Source organism: Chiloscyllium punctatum, chromosome 15, assembly GCF_047496795.1.
Source record: "Chiloscyllium punctatum isolate Juve2018m chromosome 15, sChiPun1.3, whole genome shotgun sequence".
Taxonomy (NCBI): domain Eukaryota; kingdom Metazoa; phylum Chordata; class Chondrichthyes; order Orectolobiformes; family Hemiscylliidae; genus Chiloscyllium; species Chiloscyllium punctatum.
Genome location: NC_092753.1, coordinates 13,060,232 through 13,082,093, shown reverse-complemented (window position 1 = coordinate 13,082,093; position 21,862 = coordinate 13,060,232). Strand labels below are relative to the sequence as shown.

Below are 21,862 nucleotides of genomic sequence, written 5' to 3'. Positions count from 1 at the left end.
TTTATTGTAGGGAAATAAATTACGCATCTGCTCAGTTGTTTTCTATTGATTTGTGGTTAATAAATTTGTGACCCACTGTCTTCTCAGATTTGAATACAATGTGTATTTACTTTTTTCTAACTTCTAACGTCTCCTTCAGATATATATTGCATTTCTGTTGCATTCCAGTATGACAGTATTGAGTCTTGAATAATGAGTATTGAGTAATGAAGAAAAGTCAAAGGGAGATATGCAGTGAGTTCATTCAAATACAGTTAAGCTCTTAAATACAATGAGATCGCATAGACACAAAGGAAAATGATCTTCAGGATAAAAATCTTCTGAGCTCTAGCATTGTGCTTGCCTGTAACCAATGAAGTTTTGATGTTGAAAAGTTAATTATATTAGTTATGTCACAGGTGTTACGGCACGGGGCAAACCCTCTTACTTAATTTAAAACCAACACAGAAAAGATTTATCCTGTGCAGTAATCTGTAAAAATTCGAGTGGCCAAGAACTATTCAAAATAAAAATTAACAACTTTTTTTTTCTTAAAGTATAACAAAGAATAATTAACTAACAAAGATTTACAATTCCTTACTCTAACCTACCTGTTACCTTTCCTTCAACAATACTAGTCTGATAAAACTCCCAATTAAGATTTACAAAACAAGACTCCTTATCTGAAAACCAGGCAGCTTTTGTTTCTTCTATTTGGGTCTTCCTGTGTTGTCTTTTCTTCTTTTTAGGGATTCTGCTTCACAGGTCACTGATCGATTAAAGGTACTTTTAAGAGAGCTTTTTTTTGCCTCAGGCAGTCTTTTTCCATGCTGGGCAGTTCTCCTCTCAACAGTTCAGTTTTCCGAGAGCATCAGATTGTGTCATTGGCTTTTGAGATTGTCAATGTACTCAATTCAAATTGGATTGTAGTTTGATATTTTTCGGGGTATAATTTAAACTGGTCAAATTTGAATTTGTTTTTGTCTCCAGGCAACAAGCTAATCAAGTTGTTTGGCCAATTGTTAGATTGTTACCTTCTCGAGAACACTTGGTGCTGTGTCCGGTAAACCCCCATCTTCATAACATAAGGCTACCTTTAACAGAACCCACTGAACCTGCTGCTTGGTTCTGTCAGCCCTGCTTGTACAAGTTTTTTTTTCGACATTCGCTTTCCCAAGAACAGCAACAACAGTTTGTAGTTTCAATTTGTAATGTGTACTTTACCTCTACATCTGCCCTGGGTGTCAGAACTAGAGATACACATCAAAATGAGTCTGCTTCTGATAACTTACATGAAGTATTATGGACATTAATTGGGTCCAAATCTCCCAAAAACCTAGAGTTGAATTAATGGATTCCTAAATACATGTGAACACGGCTGCTGAAATATAGTAACTGACTTGGGAGGGTACACTCAAACAGCAGGAGCCCTCACCTGAGAGGGCAACACTGGATGAAACAACAGGCTTTGGGTTTCAGTGACAGGATGTTGCCTGGAAGAGCAGGTAGTGCTGTGGAGTTTCAGCGCCATCTAGTATCAGGAGAGCTGAAAGGCAAGGACAGGAAACTTTCATCAAAATACAGTACAGAGCGTTTGTCTATAACGTGACAGTTGTGTTCCTCTGCAAACTTGCACGATAGAGGATCGCGTGTAGAAGATCACTACAGAAAATCACTATACCTGTTCAGTAGAAAGTTATTCCAAACAACGTTTACAATTCACCAGTCGTGTTCTAACCAATTCGTGCTGGCAAAACACACGTTATGACAGAAAGATGTGTAAAACGGAAAGCATGCATTTAGAATTATCACACCTGGAATCATGGTGCAGAATGTGTACGTAACAGGACCTGTGTATTAATGGGGGTGGGGGCGGGGGGTGGGGGGGGGAAGGCATGAGTGGGAGTCAGAGAAGCCCCAGCTGTATCAGATAAAGAGGCAAAGGTTTGGAGACCTAGCGACCTTAACAGCAGAGCCTTGCTTAAATAAATCTTCACCACCTTTAGCTAGAGAGGTGGTTCAGAGTACAGGCTCAATGTCAGTGGGTCACAGCTTGGGACCTGCAGCACGTCGGTCATTACATGAGGATGAGGGCATCAGGTGTGACAGTGAGGCAGTGTGTTTGTTTCGGTCTGTAGAGGCAGAAGCCTTCCTTGTCAGGCCTGGGAGTATCACTTCTGCAGTAGGACTACAAGCAGCTTAAATTCTTTAACCTGGCCGTTTTTAGTCACTCAATTCCTTCCTCTTGCTGCTGCTAAGACCAGGCAGTGCTACCTTTGGATTTATTGTTGTTTCTAGTTCAACTTGAATTCTCTGAAACATTTGTACTGTAGAACATTTCTAACCTGTCACTTTTTCTAACTTGTTTGTGGATTGTGAGTTGGATCTTTTCCAAATTAAAGCAGCGTACACCATGTAGCCAGGATTTCTGAGGAGACATAATGAGGCCAACAGGACTAGTTCAGAAAGTGAGCTTCCCCATGGTGAAGTTGTCTAGAACCAGGAGTCATAGTTTAAGGATAAAGGGTAAATGTTTTAGGATTGAGATGAGACATTTCTTCACCCAGAGAGTGGTGAGCCTGTGGAATTCACGGCCACAGAAAGTGGTTGAGGCCAAAACATTTGTGCTTTCAAGAAGGAGGTAGGTACAGTTCGGGTAAAGGGATATGAGGGAGGGGTGTGGTGGGTGGGATTAGGTTATTGAGCTCAATGATCAGCCACGATCACATTGAATGGTGGGGAAGGGTTAATTTAATTTTATTCATTTGTAGGATATGGGCGTCGCTGGCTGGTCAGCATTTACTGACTATCCCTCAGCCTTGAGAAGGTGGTGGTGAGCTGTCTCTTGAACCACTGCAGTCCACCTGATGTGGGTTGACCCACAATGCCATTAGGGGGGGGGAGTTCCAAGATTGTGGCTCAGCGACAGTGAAGGAACAGCGATATATTTCCAAGTCAGGATGATGCATGACTTGGAGGGGGACTTGAAGCTGGTGGTGTTAGCATGTATCTGCTGCCCTTGTCCTTTTAGATGGAAGTGATCATGGGTTTGGAAGATGCTGTCTGAGGATCTTTGAATTTCTGCAGTATAACTTGCAGCGAGTACACACTGCTGCTACTGAGCATCGATGGTCCAGAGAGTGGATGCTTGTGGATGTGGTGCCAACTAAGCATGCTGCTTTGTCCTGGATGTTGTCAAGCTTCTTGTGTTATTGGAGCTACACTCATCCAGGTAAGTGGGGAATGTTCCATCGCACTCCTGACTTGTGCTTTGCAGATGGTGGACAGGCTTTGGGGAGTCAGGAAGCGAGTGTCTTCCATACTGCTGTTCCCCCCTCCTATATTTCTGTGTACTGCTGGTGGGATAGTGCTGGTGCCCTAGGTGGGGATGTTCTGGCAAGGCTGTAGAACTAGGAAAGAGGGATGAAGCAGAATGTTGGGACCAGTGGGGGGTGGGGATGGCATTCCAGACAACTGTATGAGACCTGACCTTCAGATTCTGAATAGAGGTCAACCCCCAACGTTTCCCCTCCCACCCTGCAATGTTGCTTCTCTGTCCTACAACCCGTACACACGCTATCCTTTCAGTGTCGGCCTTTTATTCTTTCTTTGTTCACATGACTTGGGGCTACCAGCCCTGGACCTGAAAACCCCACCTTACCTTACCTGGGGAAAAATAACTGTATGGAATCAGTGATATTGGAAAGCAAACATATAGGTTATAGTGGACCTCCATTTTGAAGTACACAAGATGAGTTGGATCAGTGTGTGTCACTCGCCATTTTGCATTTCATTCGTTCTTTGTAAATAAAATTTCATTCGGTCCATGGAGACTCCACTCCAGCAAGTCATCCCATGCTCCTTGGTGGTTCTTGGCTCTAGTCTATCTCCAAGCAGACAAAGACCGGTGTCATGGCGGGGCATATAGATTAAGCACCAAGGGTTCAAGAAGCACACGGATATTGTATCTGAAATATCGGATATGAGTGGTGCCCTGAATCACTCAATGCAAGGTAGCCAACTGCACTATATATTAACTGATTATCCTTTATTTTGATGTTATCGTGAGTTCTTTTTGTGGGGTGCAGGGATTACCTTTTGTCCCATATCTGTACATGTTGTGATAGACTGATCCTATCTCCAGAGTGAGTTTGAGCGACCTGAGAACGACTGCTGGTGAATGAAAGGGCCAGCAGGTAGGTAATGATATTCTGCCTCATCAAGGACAGCACGGTGGCTCAGTGGTTAGCACTGCTGCCTTGCAGTGCCAGGGACCCAGGTTCAAATCCTGCCTCGGGTGACTGTGCAAACTCCACACAGACATTCTCCCCGTGTCTGCGTGGGTTTCCTCCGGGTGCTCCGGTTTCCTCCCCCAGTCCAAAGATGTGCATGCCAGGTGAATTGGCCATGCTAAATTGCCCATAGTGTTAGGCACATTAGTTCGCGATAAATATAGGGAATGGTTCCTCTTTGGAGGGTCGGTGTGGACTTGTTGGGCCGAAGGGCCTGTTTTCACACTGTAGGGAATCTAATCAAGATAAGTTGCAAGAATTAATTGATTTTGATTTCATCCCTGCTCCTCTACCCTTTGCAGTTATAGCCTCTCAGAACTCGCCCATCCCACTGCACGCTTAGGCCCATTCTCACAGTCAGTTGCAACCCTTCACTGTGGTCACATAATCATAACGTCCTCTATTTTAGTCCATGAGAATTGGTCATCTTGGTGGGATGTGAGACACTTACCTTTTTTAAAAAAAAATGATTCTGTATAGGTCAGTCTGCCTGTATGTGTCCCAGTTCCACCTGCTTCGAGGCTTTAAATAATTTGAAGAGTTTGGTTACTCTTCAAAGCAATCAGGTTTACTGGCTGTCCTGCAGCCTGATTCGCTAAAACTTGTTTTTAGGCGTTAGGTTTGCCTGCTCTGCAAGTTTATTCTGCTTTTCCATTGATTGGCTCTGACACAGGAAGTTTCATCATGTGTGCTACCAGTGTTCAGGGTTGTTGAGCATTCAGTTCACCAGCACAGGCACAGCTGTTACTGGCTTCGTTCAGGTAATGGAGCATCAAGTACTGTAAAGACTTGGAGCTTAAACCTTGCCACCGTTTCCTGGCAGTTGTATCACTTTAAGATGTAAAATTTATGACTCTCCTTTCTCTCAAGATAATGTAAAATGCAGCTACATTTCTGGTGAAGGATGACTGAGAATGAAAACAGGCAGCCAGAGGCTACAGGAGGGGGTCTGTATAGGGAGTATATCTCCAACCCATTGATGAGTGGTAAGTCAATTACTTTATAAGTAACAAGGAAAACTGAGTGTTGCAATTCAGATCGTTGTGCTTTTAATGGTAGCTCTCTTTGAGAGAGTAATGTACAAGAAGAACACAGTCTGCTTCCTGTTTCAACTGTTCTGTGGGAAAACGCTTGGTCAGGTCAGACCCTGTAGCTTGTAAGTTAGGGGTTCCCAGCTGGAGATGATCACAGAAAAAAATCCAGGCTGGCATTCCTCTGTAACAATGAGTGCTGCACTCCCATCGTTCAGATAAGATATTGGACTGAGGCCCTATCTGAAATGGATGTAAAATACCCTCGATCCCAATGAACAAGAATTATGTGTGCCAGCCAAACATTTATCCCCTTCACTGTCTCAAAACTATGCAGGGCTGTGGTGTTTACATCAGTGACTGCACTTTAAAAATACTTTGGAAGTTGAGCACTTTGGGATGTCCCAGGTTTGTGAAACAGTTTATTTATTCGTGTGGTGTGGGCATCACTGGCTTTAAAACCAATCATTCTATAAACCACAGTTCTGTCCCAGTTCCACTTGCACTTGTGGTCGTAAATAATTTGAAGGGTGTAGTTGCTCTTCAAAGTAATTGAGTTTTCTGCAGTCTGGTTCAGGCTGTTTTAAGGCAGCATTATGTTTGCCTGCACTGCAAGTTTATTTTGCTTTTCCATTGATTCCGACACAGCAAGTTTGTGCTTAGCATGTATTGTCTCACCGACCCCACCCCCCACCACCTCCCAGTTGCCCCAGAGTGTGGCAGTGAGCTTCCTTCATGAACCTATTTGGTGTAGGTGGGAAGAGTTTTACTATTAAAGGGAGAGTTCCAAGATTTTAGGTCAAAATATACATATCAAGGCAAGTTGTTTTTCTTTTCTTGACACCATTAGTTAAATGTGTGTTTGAAATAATTGGGCTGAAAGTCACCATTTAAATGTGTGCTGTCCCAATTCCTCTGACAAAGGCAGAATGTTGTAGTCACAGGGTGGTCACTCATAGTTTGGATCCCAGACTTCATTTATTTTATAGGAAAGACAAAAGTCATTTTAAGTAAAAGCTCAACTAGTGAATATGAATAGTTTGGAACAATTTAATTCCAGTTGCTGCCTCAAATGCAATGGTAAATTGACCAAATTACCTCAAGTTAGAGTCATACAGCACAGAAACAGACCCTTGGTTCCAACCCATCTATGCTAACCAGATATTCCAACCTAATCTAGTCCCACCCGGCCTATATCCCTCCAAACCCTTCCTATTCATATACCCATCCAGGTGCCTTTTAAATGTTTAAATTGTACCAGCCTTCACCACATCCTCTGGCAGCTCATTCCATACACGTACCTCCCTCTGCATGAAAAGGTTGCCCCTTAGGTCCCTTTTATAACTCCACCCTCTCACCCTAAACCTATGCCCTCTAGTTCAGGACTTGCCCCACTCCAGGGAAAATAATTTTGTCTATTAATCCTATCCATACCCCTCATGATTTTATAAACCTCTAAGTTCACCCCTTAGCCTCTGACACTTCAGGGAAAACATCCCCAGCATATTCAACCTTTCCTGTGGCTCAAATCCTTCAACCCTGGCAACATCCTTGTAAATCTTTTCTGAACCCTTTCAAGTTTCACAACATCTTTCCAATAGGAAGGAGACCAGGATTGCATGCAACATTCCAACAGTGACCTAACCAATGTCCTGTACAGTCGCAGTATGACCTCCCAACTCCTGTACTCAATACTCTGACCAATAACGGAAAGCATACCAAACGCCTTCTTTACTATCCTATCTACCTGTGACTCCACTTTCAAGGAGCTATGAACCTGCACTCCGAGGTCTGTTTGTTTAGTAACACTTCCTAGGACCTTACCATTAAGTGTATAAGTCCTGCTAAGATTACTTTCCCAAAATGTAGCACTTCGCATTTATCTGAATTAAACTCCATCTGCCACTCCTCAGCCCATTGGCGTATCTGGTCAAGATCCTGTTGTAATGAGGTAACTTTTTTCGCTGTCCACTACACCTCCAATTTTAGTGTCATCTGCAAACTTACTAACAATGCCTCTGTTCACATCCAAATCATTTACATAAATGATGAAATGTAGTGGACCCAGCACCAATCCTTGTGGCACACCACTGGTCACAGGCCTCCAGTCTGAAAAACAACCCTCCATCAGAACCCTCTGTCTTATACCTTTGAGCGAGTTCTGTATCCAAATAGCTAGTTCTCCCTATATTCCATGGTATCTAACCTTGCTAAATAGCCTTCCATGGGGAACCTTGTAGAATGCCTTACTGAAGTCCATCTAGATTACATCCACCACTCTATCCTCATCAATCTTCTTTGTTACTTCTTCAAAAAACTTTAAGTTTGTGAGACATGATTTCCCACACACAAAGCCATGTTGAATATCCCTAATCAGTCCTTGCCTTTCCAAGTACAAGTACATCTTGTCCCTCAAGATTCCCTCCAACAACTTGCCCACCACTGACATCAGGCTCACTGGTCTATAATTCCCTGGCTTGTTCTTTCCACCTTTCTTAAACTGTGGCACCACGTTTGCCAACCTCCAGTCTTCCAGCACCTCACCTGTGACTATCAACGATACAAATATCTCAGCAAGGAGCCCAGCAATCACTTCCCTCACTTCTCCAGAATTCTAGGATACACCTGATCAGGTCCTGGGGATTTACCACCTTTATGCATTTCAAGGTATTCAGCACTTCCTCCTTAAAAATGTCCATGTTACAGAGATGTTATCATCTATTTCCCAGCATTCTATATCTTTCATGTCTTTCTCCACAGTAAACACTAATGCAAAATACTCGTTTAGTATCTCCCCATCTCCTGAAGCTCCACACAAAGGCCACCTTGCTAAACTTTGAGGGGCCCTTTTGTCCTCAATATATTGGTAAAAACCCTTTGGACTCTCCTAAACGCTATTTGCCAAAGCCATTTCATGTCCCCTCTTAGCCCTCCTGATTTCCCTCTTAAGTATACTCCGACTGCCTTTGTACTCTTTTAAGGATTCACTCGATCTATCCTGTCTATACCTGACACATACTTCCTTCTTTTTCTTAACCACACCCTCAATTTCTCTAGTCATCCAAAATAGCATACTTGTTTGAAATGGGGATAGCCACAGAAGGCTCCTGCATTACCTGCCTACCTCTTAGCTTTCCTGGAGTTAACCCATCTATGTGATTGTAGCTGTGCTTTTTCTCCTTCCTATAACTGCCATCCATCACAGCCCCTAGCTCTTGTAAATTTCTCATTGCCTCTAACTGTCAGTCCAACCAATCCATGCCATCTGACAGGATTCACAACCAACAGCATTTATGGCAGATATAATCCTCAGTAACATGTAAACTCTCCCTAAACTCCCACATCTGACAAGAAAAGGATATCACTCTACTAAGGGCCATTTTTGCTTCTTTCAATCTACAGACCCAGGAAATAGCACTGTCCTATCCCTCTACAAAACACTGCTCCTGGCTAACTTAATACTTACAACTTAAGAGAGTTAATTCAATAAAACACATAGTCAAGAAAGAGTCAACTCTAATAACTATTGTAGATTTCCAGCAAGGCTACACTTAAAACTATTCACTTATCTGTTTCTGTGCTGTGACCTCTCCCAACAGGTATCTCCAAGATCAGTTGTAGTTTCAATAGGTTTCAATAGAAATTTAGAAAAGTCAATGTCATCCAATTCAATGTTTTCTTGCCGTTTTGTACTTATGCTGTCGTCTTTCACAACCTGTGACTTCAGGGTGTGTTACAGGTGATGAAGCATCTTTGAGATTTACTCATTGTTATAACTATTGGCCAGGGCATTAGGGGAAAAAAAAAAAGACTCCCCCATTCTTCTGTAAAATAGTACCTTGGGATTTTTAATTTTTTAAAAATTAGTTTCCTTATAGTGTGGAAACAGGCCATTTGGCCCAACGAGTCCATACTGATGCTTCAGAGAGTAACCCACCCAGACGACTCTCCCCTCGACTAATGCACTTAACACTGTGGGAAATTTTTCATGGTCAGTTCTGCTAACTTGCACATCTTTGGACTGTGGGAGGAAACCGGAGCACCTGGAGGAGACCTATGCAGAAAAGCTGCAAACTCTACACACCGTCGCCTGAGGCTAGAATTGAACCCAGGTCCCTGGTGCTGTGAGACAGCAGTGCTAACCACTGAGCCACTGTACTGCCCTGCTTTAGATTTGCATCTGCTTGATAGAGCATTTGGGGGACCCTTGGCTTGAGGGTGGTTGGGGGGCATTTGGAAAGGGGCCATGGCAGATGGTTTGGTTGCCATCTGCAATTTGCAATGTCCAGACCACCAGCGGCTCTGGGAATACACGTAGCTGCTGTGTTCATCTGTTGTCATCCTCCTTATGCTCCAATTTCCCAGACCATTGAAAACAGGCTATGGCTAAATATCCCATTTTTTTAAACCAATTTAATTCGTGCTCTGAACTTCTCCTGTCTTTTCTTGGATGACAAAATTCCCCCATAGAATCAACTTCCCAATAGAAAATGATTATTTATCTGCATCAGATGCATATATTCGGAGGACACTTGGCTTTTCCAAAACTTTTTTTATTCAAAAATCTTGCGCATCAATTCAGAGAGAGTTAGAATCTGGGCAAAAGGACGGGTGATGCTTGTCTGTCTACAGATGTTGCTGGATGCACTGAGTGTTTCTAGCAATTTCTCTTTTTGTTTCAAATTGGCAGCATTTCCTTTTTATATTCAATTTGATGGTCAAGTTCAAAGTGGTAAAAGGAGAAATGTAGGACACAAGTTTGTGTGTGGGGCATGATGGCTGCAGACTACGACAGGAACATGCAGAAGACTCAAGACAGGAGAATGTATTCTGACCATAGGACTATCCTGCAAATGGCAATTGGGCTTTTAAAAGCAGCAAAGCTAACTTCCCTGTCCTGCTTATTTAGTGACATTGCCACCATGTGTGCTGACTGAGGACTGATCTTGTCCCAGTGTCCACCACCTTCTTACTGCTGACCCTCCAGGCTAAGTGATTGAATCAGCACTCTCTCTGCATTACCATCCAGAGTATTTGTTCTGTGAAGGCCTTTGATCCATGGGATAATTATATTGGCATCATGGCATTGACTGAGTTCTGGCTGAAGATGTCATTACACCTTCCCCTAAAATGAAACTTCCCCACCTGACTCCCTTCCACAACTTTCCACATTAAAACCATTACGATGGCCAAATTTGTCGTCAAACCATACCTTGGCCTGACTGTCTAATTCTCTGTAACTTCCTCCACCGTTAAACGTTTGACTTTATTCCACCCCTCTTGCCAACTTTTCACAATTATTTTTTCACCACGGCTGAACCAATGGAAAGAAAAATGTTCTGTCCATTATATTTTCACTGTCTTCCTCCTTCAGTTGCTGCATCAACATTGATATCTTTAGTGGTGGGGCAGAACGTAGGATGTGTCCACTTGCTCCTCTCTTACAAATCAGAAGGCATTATAAGATGGGGAGGAATGTGGAATGTGACAGTAGATAGGCCTGAGGAGGAGCTTTATTACACTAACTTAAGAATTTGGGAAGAGTTTTGAAGGGGAAGATAATGTCTGCTAAACCTTGACACATTATGAGTAAAGTGGACTCTTGCCCTGTTGTTTATTTAGATTTTCAGAAAGCATTTTTTCAGATGCTCCCACGGAGTGTTAAAAATAGAAACATAGAAAATAGAAGCAAGAGGAGGCCATTTGGCCCTTTGAGCCTGCTTCACAATTCATCGTGATGAGGGCTGATCGTCCAACTCAATAGCCTAATCTGGCTTTCTCCCCATAACTTTTGATCCCATTCACCCCAAGTGCTTTCTTGAGCCGCCTCTTGAAGACATTCAAAGTTTTGGCATCAATCACTTCTTGTGCTAATGAATTCCACAGGCTCCCCACTCTTCGGGCGAAGGACTGTCTCCTCATCTCCATCCTAAATGGTCCTCCTGGAATACTCAGACTGTGACCCCTGGTTCTAGACACACCCACGATCGGGAACATCCTCCCTAAATCTATCCTGTGTAGTCCTGTTGGAATTTTATAAGTCTCTGAGAATCCCCCCTCCATTCATCTGAACTCCAGCGAAAACAATCCTGACCTAGTCAATCTCTCCTCATACATCAGTCCCGCCATCCCTGGAATCAGCCTGGTAAACTCTTTCCCTTTCTATATTTAAAGACTTCCTTCACTTATCAGGACCCTTCCATTCTTTTGTTTAACCCATGTCTGATACTGTGTGTCAAGACAATGTATGCCTAACATCAAATACTGGATCTCCATGTGTACGTAGGCAGGAGTTTCAGATGCTTCATCAGTCATGCAGGATTTAACAGATGCCATGTCATCTCTCAATAAGTGAAGCATTTTATAGAAATCGGAAACAACAATCTTCAGGCTGGATTTTCAAATGCCTGGTGGACAGGAAGGAAGTTTGGTACTCTGTTGGAGGAATCATACACCTTAAGCAGGTGGAAGCTATCTGCCTGGTGCCAGGAGCAGCACCAGGCAAGAACTATTTTGGGGCTGCTCACTGCCTTAGCAAAGCTAGTTGGTTCATCAGATCTCATCTGAAAACAAAACGGCTTGGGCCCCACGGTAAAGCTGACACCTCGGCACTGACGTGCACAAGACTGTTCAGAACATCCGGGGAGAGAACATCAAAATTGCAATCCCAAACCAGCAAGTTTGTTCACAAGCCATTTAAGGAGCAATTTGAAGATAACCACATTTCTCCTTCCGCCACACCTCATTATTGGCCTGGCCCTTGTAAATTCAGAACTGTTCTGGAGGCATTTTGAGATCCTGTCCAGGCTGGAATGCGGGTCTCTACATGCCTTTGAAATTCAGTTCTTCATCTCTGCAATCTTGGTGCAGGGAATGTGTGACAATACAGTGCAAATTCATTTGCCTGTCTCACTGATCAAACTACATTTTTACTGCTGACAAAAGATTGATATTACTATAATTTAAAGTAGGTTTATTTAACTATCCTTCAGCTACACACTACTGTGGCACTTGCATTTTGTGATTTGTTTCCTGTTTACGTTTTTAATTTATTTAACCATAAGTGCAATCAAATGTTCAAATATAGCAGGATTTCCATCCTTTGTCTGATCTGTAGGAAAATCTCACCTGAATCATTGGGAATGATCAGCCACATTAGTTTCAAACTTAGAGTTTCTACTTTTAAAAATAAATATAACACCAAACATTCCAATGGAAATTGCTAGCAGCATTCGTCTTTACAATGATAAATCTCATTTTAAACACATGCTCCATGTTCGTAGCCCTGCTCAGTGCAACACAATGACTTTGTTAACCCACGGTTTTTGAGCTCTGCTGACAGTGGTTATTTGCTTGGTTCTGTCTCGTATTTTGCTCTGAGTTTCCCTGACTTACCTTGTGGATTTTAGACACTGCATCAGACTGGTCCCCACTGCATGATGCTGCTATTCATGGACGTCTCTGCTCACTCCAACAACTCATCAGCCAGGTAATATAATAATAATAATAAATAATTAAATATTAAATAATAACCTTTTTATTCTGACTTTACTGCAGTTATAGCAAACTACAGTAGAGACATATTTAAATACTTTGTTTTATCCTTTTCAGGACTTGTTTGAATGAAATCATTGTGAGCTAATTAGCTTTGCAGTATCTGCCAGTATGTGTGTATATATACATAAAATATTACACATTACCTTTTCCTTCAGTGTCTCAATGTCATCTTCCAATTCTCATTACTATTGCAATCAACTGCTTTCTCCTAACTTATGTAAGAGGCTGCCATAATGTTTGTATTACATGCTGTTTTACTGCACTGTTAGGAAAGTGCATCATCGACATTACGAGAATTGCCCATAAAAAAATCTTTGAACCTTCTGCTGATCAGATTGAGAGAGAGAAATCCTATTTCCATTTGAAGGACTCAAAAGGTTGATGCTCCATTTCCATGCTCCAAACGCAGAGGGACTGTCATCCATCATGTCTCAAAATTCCAGGTGTACACTAGACCTGGATCCTGTAGTCAAAGTATTTTCCTTCATAACATCAAATACTCCCAGGTCTTGTACAACACAGTTGCTACAGAGTAAAGCTTTTGTAATCTGCCTCCTATTCCAATGTGAATATTTTGATGTACTTGATGTCTACCTCTACTGTTAGTCTCCAATGGGTTGGAGGTTGTTGAGATCTTCGGCTTTGTGTCCGATACCATGATCCCTCACTGTTTCTTCCTGTCATCCTCGTCATTTTTAGCTTACTAAAGGGACTCCAGCGATTAACTTATTCATGAGACTATGTTCCAAAAATACAGCAAGCTATTGAACGTTGAAATTCTCAAATCTAATTAATATACAAATGAGAAGCAAAAACAAGTTGCTGGAAAAGCTCAGCAGGTCTGACAGCGTCTGTGAAGAGAGATCAGAGTTAACATTTTGGGTCCGGTGACCCTTATTTGGAGAGGGATCGTGGTATCTGATGCAAAGCCCAAGATCTCAAGAACTTCCAACCCATTGGAGACTAGCAGTAGAGATGGACATCAAGTACATCAAAATATTCACATTGGGAGTTTACCGGACCCGAAAAAATGCCAGCTTTGACTCCTTCAGAGAAGCAGTCAGACTTGCTGTACTTTTCCAGCAGCTTCTGATTGTGATTTACAGCATTTGTAGTTCTTTCAGTTTTTAATGTACAAATAATTTTGATGGTACAGATGTCGTCTTTTTTATATTGTGAAGAATTTTTTTTGATAAATCTTCATTTAAACATTGGAAAATTAATATTTTACAATTTTTTTTAGAAACCTGTGACAATCAATATTGTTATCAAACCTGCTTAATTGAAGAGAAATGTAGTGTCTGTACCGTCCAGATAGGGAGTATCCTCTAAAGGATTAGAATAACCATTCCTGTTTGCCTCAGACTGGATTTGCAGTAATATGAAGCTTTAGAGTCAGAGATGTACAGCATTGAAACAGACCCTTCGGTCCAACCCGTCCATGCCGACCAGATATCCCAACCCAATCTAGTCCCACCTGCCAGTGCCCAGCCCATATCCCTCCAAACCCTTCCTATTCATATACCCATCCAAATGCCGCTTAAATGTTGCAATTGTACCAGCATGCACCACATCCTCTGGCAGCTCATTCCATACACGTACCACCCTCTGCGTGAAAACATTGCCCCTTAGGTCTCTTTTATATCTTTCCCCTCTCACCCTAAACCTATGCCCTCTAGTTCTGGACTCCGCGACCCCAGGAAAAAGACTTTGTCTATTTATCCTATCCATGTCCCTCATAATTTTGTAAACCTCTATAAGGTCACTCCTCCGCCTCCGACGCTCCAGGGATAACAGCCCCAGCCTGTTCAGCCCTCCCTGTAGCTCAAATCCTCCAACCCTGGCAACATCCTTGTAAATCTTTTCTGAGCCCTTTCAAGTTTCACAACATCTTGATAGGAAGGAGACCAGAATTGCACGCAACATTCCAACAGTGACCTAATCAATGTCCTGTACAGCCGCAACATGACCTCCCAACTCCTGTGCTCAATACTCTGACCGATAAAGGAAAGCATACCAAACGCTGCCTTCACTATCCTATCTACCTGTGACTCCACTTTCAAGGAGCTAAGAACCTGCACTCCAAGGTGTCTTTGTTCAGCAACACTCCCTAGGACCTTACCATTAAGTGTATAAATCCTGGTAAGATTTGCTTTCCCAAAATGCAGCACCTCGCATTTATCTGAATTAAACTGGATCTGCCACTTCTCAGCCCATTGGCCCATCTGGTCCAGATCCTGTTGTAATCTGAGGTAACCCTCTTTGCTGTCCACTACACCTCCAATTTTGGTGTCATCTGCAAACTTACTAACTGTACCTCTTATGCTCGCATCCAAATCATTTATGTAAATGACAAAAAGTAGAGGGCCCAGCACCGATCATTGTGGCACTCCACTGGTCACAGGCCTCCAGTCTGAAAAACAACCCTCCACCACCACCCTCTGTCTTCTACCTTTGAGCCAGTTCTGTATCCAAATGGCTAGTTCTCCCTGTATTCCATGAGATCTAACCTTGCTAATCAGTCTCCCATGGGGAACCTTGTCGAACGCCTTACTGAAGTCCATATAGATCACGTCTCCTGCTCTGCCCTCATCAATCCTCTTTGTTATTTCTTCAAAAAACTCAATCAAGTTTGTGAGACATGATTTCACACGCACAAAGCCATGTTTACTATCCCGAATCAGTCCTTGCCTTTCCAAATAGATGTATGTCCTGTCCCTCAGGATTCCCTCCAACAACGTGCCCACCACTACAGTATTTCCCAAAATGAAAATTAGTTATGTGGTTTCCTGCTCCATTTAAGAATCCCTAAATCCAACCATCAGACCTGTGGAAATTTGACTGAAATGAGCAAAGTTACAGTAAAGATGTTTTAAAAATCAAACACAGTTTGACTTCAGTGATGACACATTCACAGTCAGTCTGTCAGCTCAAAACCAATTTCAGGATTTCAGCTGGTAATATGGATTGATATTTCAGTACAGCCCTTGCTGCCTTTCAGATGAAATTGTAAACAGAAGCTATTTAGTTACAGTGTCAGATATAAGAATTCCCTGCACTGTCCGTATACCTATGCCAAACGGACTTCCATTCAAGAAAACAACTCAACCTTTTGAGGGCAATTAGGGATGAAAAAGAGATGTTGGCCTTCCCAGTAGTGCTTGCACCACATAAGAATGAAATAACCCAGGGTGTGTATGCAGTTGCTACTGTGGTTTAGCCAGCACACTGCAGCAGACTACCAACACAACGCACTGGCAGAATTTCCTCCTTGTATGATTGGCACCCTCTCTGACTACTCATTGGTGCATAGGTTTGTGAGGTTATTTTCAGTCAGATCAAGAAGGCCTGTCAGAATCCTCATTGAAGAAGTAGATTTTAGTTAACGATCAGCAATTTACTGGAGTAGAGGGGAGGTACAAAGGCCTGCGAGGCCTCAGTTAGCTATTGATCAAATCTGTGGCAAAGACGTTGATGCGATCATATCCCACTTTCATGTCGGGAATGTCCACAACAAACAGATGGCTTCACTACCCAAACATGTCACAATGAATGGGGCCTGGAGCACAGCCGCACTCATGCAGTTTGGAGAAAGGGAGGTCTTCAGATGATGGAGATCAGAGTCAAAAGTGTGCTGCTGGAAAAGCACAGCAGGTCAGGCAGCATCCAAGCAGCAGGAGAATCGACGCTTCCGGCATAAGTCCTTCACCAGGAATGAGCTGATGAGCTTATGCCCGAAACATCAATTCTCTTGCTCCTTGGATGCTGCCTGACCCCATGTCATGTAGTTTTACAAGCTGTTCAAATTGTGCCAGCTGAAGTTATGATTTTAGCTAACAGTTACAAACTTAAGCCTCGTTAATCACATTTTTGTCTCAAAGTAGCACCCCATTTCATAAAAGACTTTTACAAATGATTTAATTACATTAATTATGTCATTTCTTTTCCAACACTTTCCTCTTCTGAAAGGGAAATGAACACATTCTGTTTTTGGTAAGGAAATAGTGTTTAAAATCTATTTCCAAGCCAGAAGATAGATTAGATTCCCGACAGTGTGGAAACAGGCCCTTCCGCCCAACAAGTCCACACTGACCCTCCGAGGAGTAACCCACCCAGATTCATTTCTCTTCATCTACCCCTGACGAATACACCTGAGACTATGGGCAATTTAGCATGGCCAATTCACCTAACCTGCACATCTTTGGATTGTGGGAGGAAACTGGAGCACCCGGAGGAAACCCATGCAAACACAGGGAGAATGTGCAAATTCCACACAGACAGTTGTCTGAGGCTGGAATCAAATCTGGGTCCATGGTGCTGTGAGGCAGCAGTGCTAGACACTGAGCCACCATGCCACCCAAGTTATGTAGAGTAAGTATTAAATAAGGTGTTCTCACCACATAGATGATAGACAGCAGGTACTAAATACTTAGCTGCTATTAGCTGCACATTGAGTCACGTGGGAAAATGAACATTTGTTTTCCAGGGCCATGGTGTAAATCTCCTTACAATGAACCGAGTCTCACCGCTCCATGAAGCCTGCCTTGGTGGACATGCTACCTGTGTAAAATATCTGTTGGAGCAGGGTGCTAAGGTAAGGTGCACTCTTAATCTAGTGAAGAACAACTGTCAGATTAAATTCCCATTTGTTCTGTGGAAGTGGACTAAAGGCAGGTTCAGTTGAGACATTGAAGAGAGCATTGGATGATTATTTGGACAAAAATAAGGTGAAAGGCTATGGGGGAGAAAAGCAGGAGACTGGTACAAGGTAATGATTCTCATTCAATGAATTGCTTCAGGCACAATGATACAAATAGCTTCCTTTTGCACTGTAATGCGCAATGATTCTGTGATTCGAAAGTAACAACTTGTCCTTTCCTTGTCTACCAAAACTTACAACTAATCCAGAACGATCCTGGATTCAGTGATGATATCTGGCTTCATTTTCCAACTGCAAACCATCTTATTAAACCCTTCAAGCTCATCTTTGAGCTCATCTTGTTCAGAAGACCCATCTCTTGCTCTCTTAACCCTATTTTCAAAACCTACCTTCCTGGTTCCAGAGTTAATTGATATTGTGGAGTATCCCCAGCGTATTCTGTTTTTACTTATTGTTAACGGATGTTTCTGTTGAAGTCTTATCCTCCTCTTGTTCAAATCTACCTCCATCACATCACCACTCAAAAGTCCGCCCATGACCCAATCACCCCTGGAAGCTCCTGCTCCATCTCCAACTTTCCTTTTCTTTAATGTGTTGTTGCTTCCAAAGTCCCAGCACATCTTTTCCAGAGCTTCATGTTGGATCCCTCCAATCTGTTTTTCTGCTTGAACAGCTCTCAGCTGGATAACAATTGGCACCCAGTTTGACTGTAATAAAGATAATCTATCCTTCCCCATTCTTCTCAACCAGTCCAATCTCCTTAACGTGATTAGTCAGACCAGCCTTGCTCAATGTCGACTTGCTAGGGAGACAACTCTCACTCCATACTGATCTACCCAGTCATAACCAGAGAATCTCTGGCAGTGGTTTATTCTCCTGCTCTTGCACTATTACCTCTGGTGCCCTTCAATAATCTATCCTTGGCCTCTCCTTATTCTCATCTACATGCTGCCCCTTGGTATCATCATCTGAAAACATTGCATTGAGCCCTACTGCCCCTATGATCATCTCAAAAGTTAAAGATTGAATAAAGTTACTCAAACTCCCCAATTTTCTTGTCTGATAATCTCTGGTTAACTCAAAAAAACACTGACCAATCTTCTGCACGTAACAAGAAAATGCTATTTATTATAAGTTAAACTATGCTAAATGTAAAACACCAAAACATAAATTATCAATTTATCAGCCTCAAACCTGAACTTTACCCCTTAAGCCCCTACACATATGTAGACAAACAACTAAACATAGATATTATCAGTGAAGAAAAAAGTATTAGGGGAACACAATTTAGTAGCATCAGTCTAAAGGATTCGGTAAGGTGTCCTCTTGCTGCTTCTGTGTCCTTCAGATCTCTGATCATCATCATGTTTCAAAGTCCCCTCATTTCTTTACCAGAGGTGGTTGGCATGGTAATTGCTGTTTTTCAGTCACTGGCTAGAGGAAGCTCCTTGTAGACAAATGGTAAGTGAGAAAAGTAAGCTGTCTTCTGATTTTTTTTGTTACATCTCTTCAAGGCGGTGGGGGGGAGGGGAAGAGGAAGAGTGTAATGGAGAGAACAAGATTTCCTTTTAAGATCCTGGAGGCTTTCTGACCTCCATTGTTCTTACACAGCTTGCCCATCTGCCAACCAGAGCTTTGTCATGCTGACAACTCGAGTCTCATCTTCTAAAAAGTTTAATTTAAAGGGGTAGGTCTTGGCAGAGAGCTCAAAAGCTGTGGTGTGCTCCTCCTGGTGTGGGAAGTAGGTCACATTTCCAGTGCCTGGTGTGGGAAGTAGGTCACATTTCCAGTGCCTGGTGTGCAGGAGGTAGGTCACATTTCCAGTGCCTGGTGTGCAGGAGGTAGGTCACATTTCCAGTGCCTGGTGTGCAGGAGGTAGGTCACATTTCCAGTGCCTGGTGTGCAGGAAGTAGGTCACATTTCCAGTGCCTGGTGTGCAGGAAGTAGGTCACATTTCCAGTGCCTGGTGTGCAGGAAGTAGGTCACATTTCCAGTGCCTGGTGTGCAGGAAGTAGGTCACATTTCCAGTGCCTGGTGTGCAGGAAGTGCCTCCAACTACAGCTCCTGGAAGTCAGGGCTTCGGAACTGGATTGGCAGCTGTGGACACTATATGGAGCATCTGCAAAGCTGAGAGAATTTTGAATAGTATACGTGGAGAGATGGTCACACTGTAGGCTTAAGACCTCACAGGTAGAAAGGAACCTGGGTGACCACCAGGCTGAGTAAGCGGTCTCAACAGTCAGTGCAGGAATTACTGTGTGACAATTACTCGGCAAAACAGATATACCGTTTTGAGTATGGATGGAGAGAATGGTCTCTTGGCATCAACTGAATTTGTGACACCACGGTTGACTCTGCTGCACAGCTGAGGAGCAAAAAGTAGGGAAATACAACTGAATCTTCTATGATTATTGAAAGGGGACCAGATAGACATTTCTATGGCTGCTTCTCTGGTGTTAAGGTCAAGAGTCTGAGTGGCTACAGGACATCCTGAAGGAGGAGGATGAACAGCCAGTGGTTTTGGTACACATGGGAGGTAGAACAACAGGATGAGGTCCTAAAAGCAGAATTTGGTGTGCTAGGAAGCAAGCTGAAAAGTTGGATCTCTAAAGGTAGTGATCTCGGGATTACTATCAGTGCCATGTGCTAGTCAGAGTAAAGATAGTAGTATAAACGTATGGCTAAAGGGATGGTTTGAGGGGGAAGGTTTCAGATTCCAAGGTCATTGTGACCAGTTCTGGGGGAGGTGAAACCAGCACAGCTGGGCACAGCTGGGCACAGCTGGGGCTCATGCCCTAGGGCAAATATTCGATGGTGTGTTTGAGGTTTGAAATAAAATTGGAGGGGAGTAGGAATCTGTGTAAGGAATCAGGTGAAGGGGAATCAAGGACAAGGACAAACAATGCGGAAATAGAGAAGGGATAGGCAGTGGGGTCAAAGACCAAAAGAAGTTGGGCTGCATGTGGACCTTCATAGCAAGAGGATTCAACTATAGGAATGAGGATGTCTTGCTGCATTTATACAGGGCCTTGGTGAGGCTACACCTGGAATAGTGTGTGCAGTTTTGGTCTCCATATCTGAGGAAGGACCATTCTTGCTATGGAGGGAGTACAGCAAATATCTACCAAATTGATCCCTGGGATGGCAGGACTGACGTATGAGGAGAGATTGAACTGGATAGGTTTGTATTCACTGGAGTTTAGAAGAATGAGGGGAGATCTCACAGAAACTTATAAAATTCTAACAAGACTAGACATGATGCAGGAACGATGTTTGCTGCGTGTGTGTGTTCCACAAAGTGATTGTGTTTTCAGGAAGCTGAGGTGGATAAAGGGAACAAGGGATTACGGGGGAGGAGTGTAATTAGGGTTTTGAGCTTGATGATCAGCCTTGATCCTATTGAATGATGGAGCAGGCTCGAGGGGTTGAATAGCCTACTCCTGCTCCCGTCTTGTATGTTTCTATATCCCATACAACTGTTCCGATTGACTAACCGATCAACAACCTGTCTCTGGGCAAAGCTGCCCTCAATACGCACTTACAGATCCAATGACCCCATCTCCTTAGCCATATGTTCATACTGCTATCTCTACTCTGACTAGCACATGGTACTGATAGTAATCCCGAGATCACTACTACCTTTAGAGTTCCAACTTTTCAGCTTGCTAAATTCTCCTCATAGCTTGAAGACATTAGCAGTGTCAAAACAGCACACATTGAATTCCATTAATTTGTTTCAAAACTGCAACATCTCCTAGTTCCATGGTCCTTGGTTTAAAATCAGTATCCTTTTTCTCATTTTGGTTCACAGTTCAAAATATAGAACAATAAGAAGATGTCATCTTTATGTTAGCTGTAACTCTACTGCCAAATGTCTTTCCTTGCTGCAAATTCCATTTATCCATCACTCCATGCACACTAACCTAAACTGACCCCTACGTGGTCAATCAACACCTCCATTTTAACATTTGAATCCTTCTTTTCAAATTCCTCCATAGCCTCATTCCTATTCCCACCAGCTGCTCAAGCCTCCTAAATAGCCATGCTCCTCAACTGTTGTCCTATTCAGCATGTTTGCTTTTAAACAGTCCACCACTGGTGGCTGTGCCTTCAGCTGCCATGGTCCTGAGCTCTGGAATTGCCTCTGTAAACCTCTCTGCTTAGCTTCTGTCCTTTCTTACTACTTACACTCTGAAAACCTATCTTTTTGGCCAAGCTATTGGTGATCCACTCTAATAGCATTGCTTAGTATAAGATTTTGCTTCATAAAGTTGTTCCACTAAATGCAAGTGCAAATTGATGTTGATACAGTGTGTAATGTATTTATTTGGATAATAAATTAC

At 42.8% G+C, this 21,862-nt stretch overlaps 1 protein-coding gene across 2 annotated transcripts in view; it reads left to right on the top strand.

Annotated features, from left to right (window-relative positions):
* LOC140486056 (ankyrin repeat and SOCS box protein 9-like) overlaps positions 1-21,862 on the top strand; it is a 57,320-nt gene that overhangs the window by 20,582 nt on the left and 14,876 nt on the right. The window contains exons 1-4 of one of the 2 annotated variants that reach the window (XM_072584650.1): positions 4,971-5,032; positions 5,142-5,257; positions 12,712-12,791; positions 17,346-17,453. In XM_072584650.1, the coding sequence (XP_072440751.1) occupies positions 5,176-5,257; positions 12,712-12,791; positions 17,346-17,453 (270 nt within the window). In that variant the 5' untranslated portion in view covers positions 4,971-5,032; positions 5,142-5,175. Of the gene's footprint in view, positions 1-4,970; positions 5,033-5,141; positions 5,258-12,711; positions 12,792-17,345; positions 17,454-21,862 lie in introns of those variants that run through there. The other variant, XM_072584651.1, reaches the window with a different exon arrangement.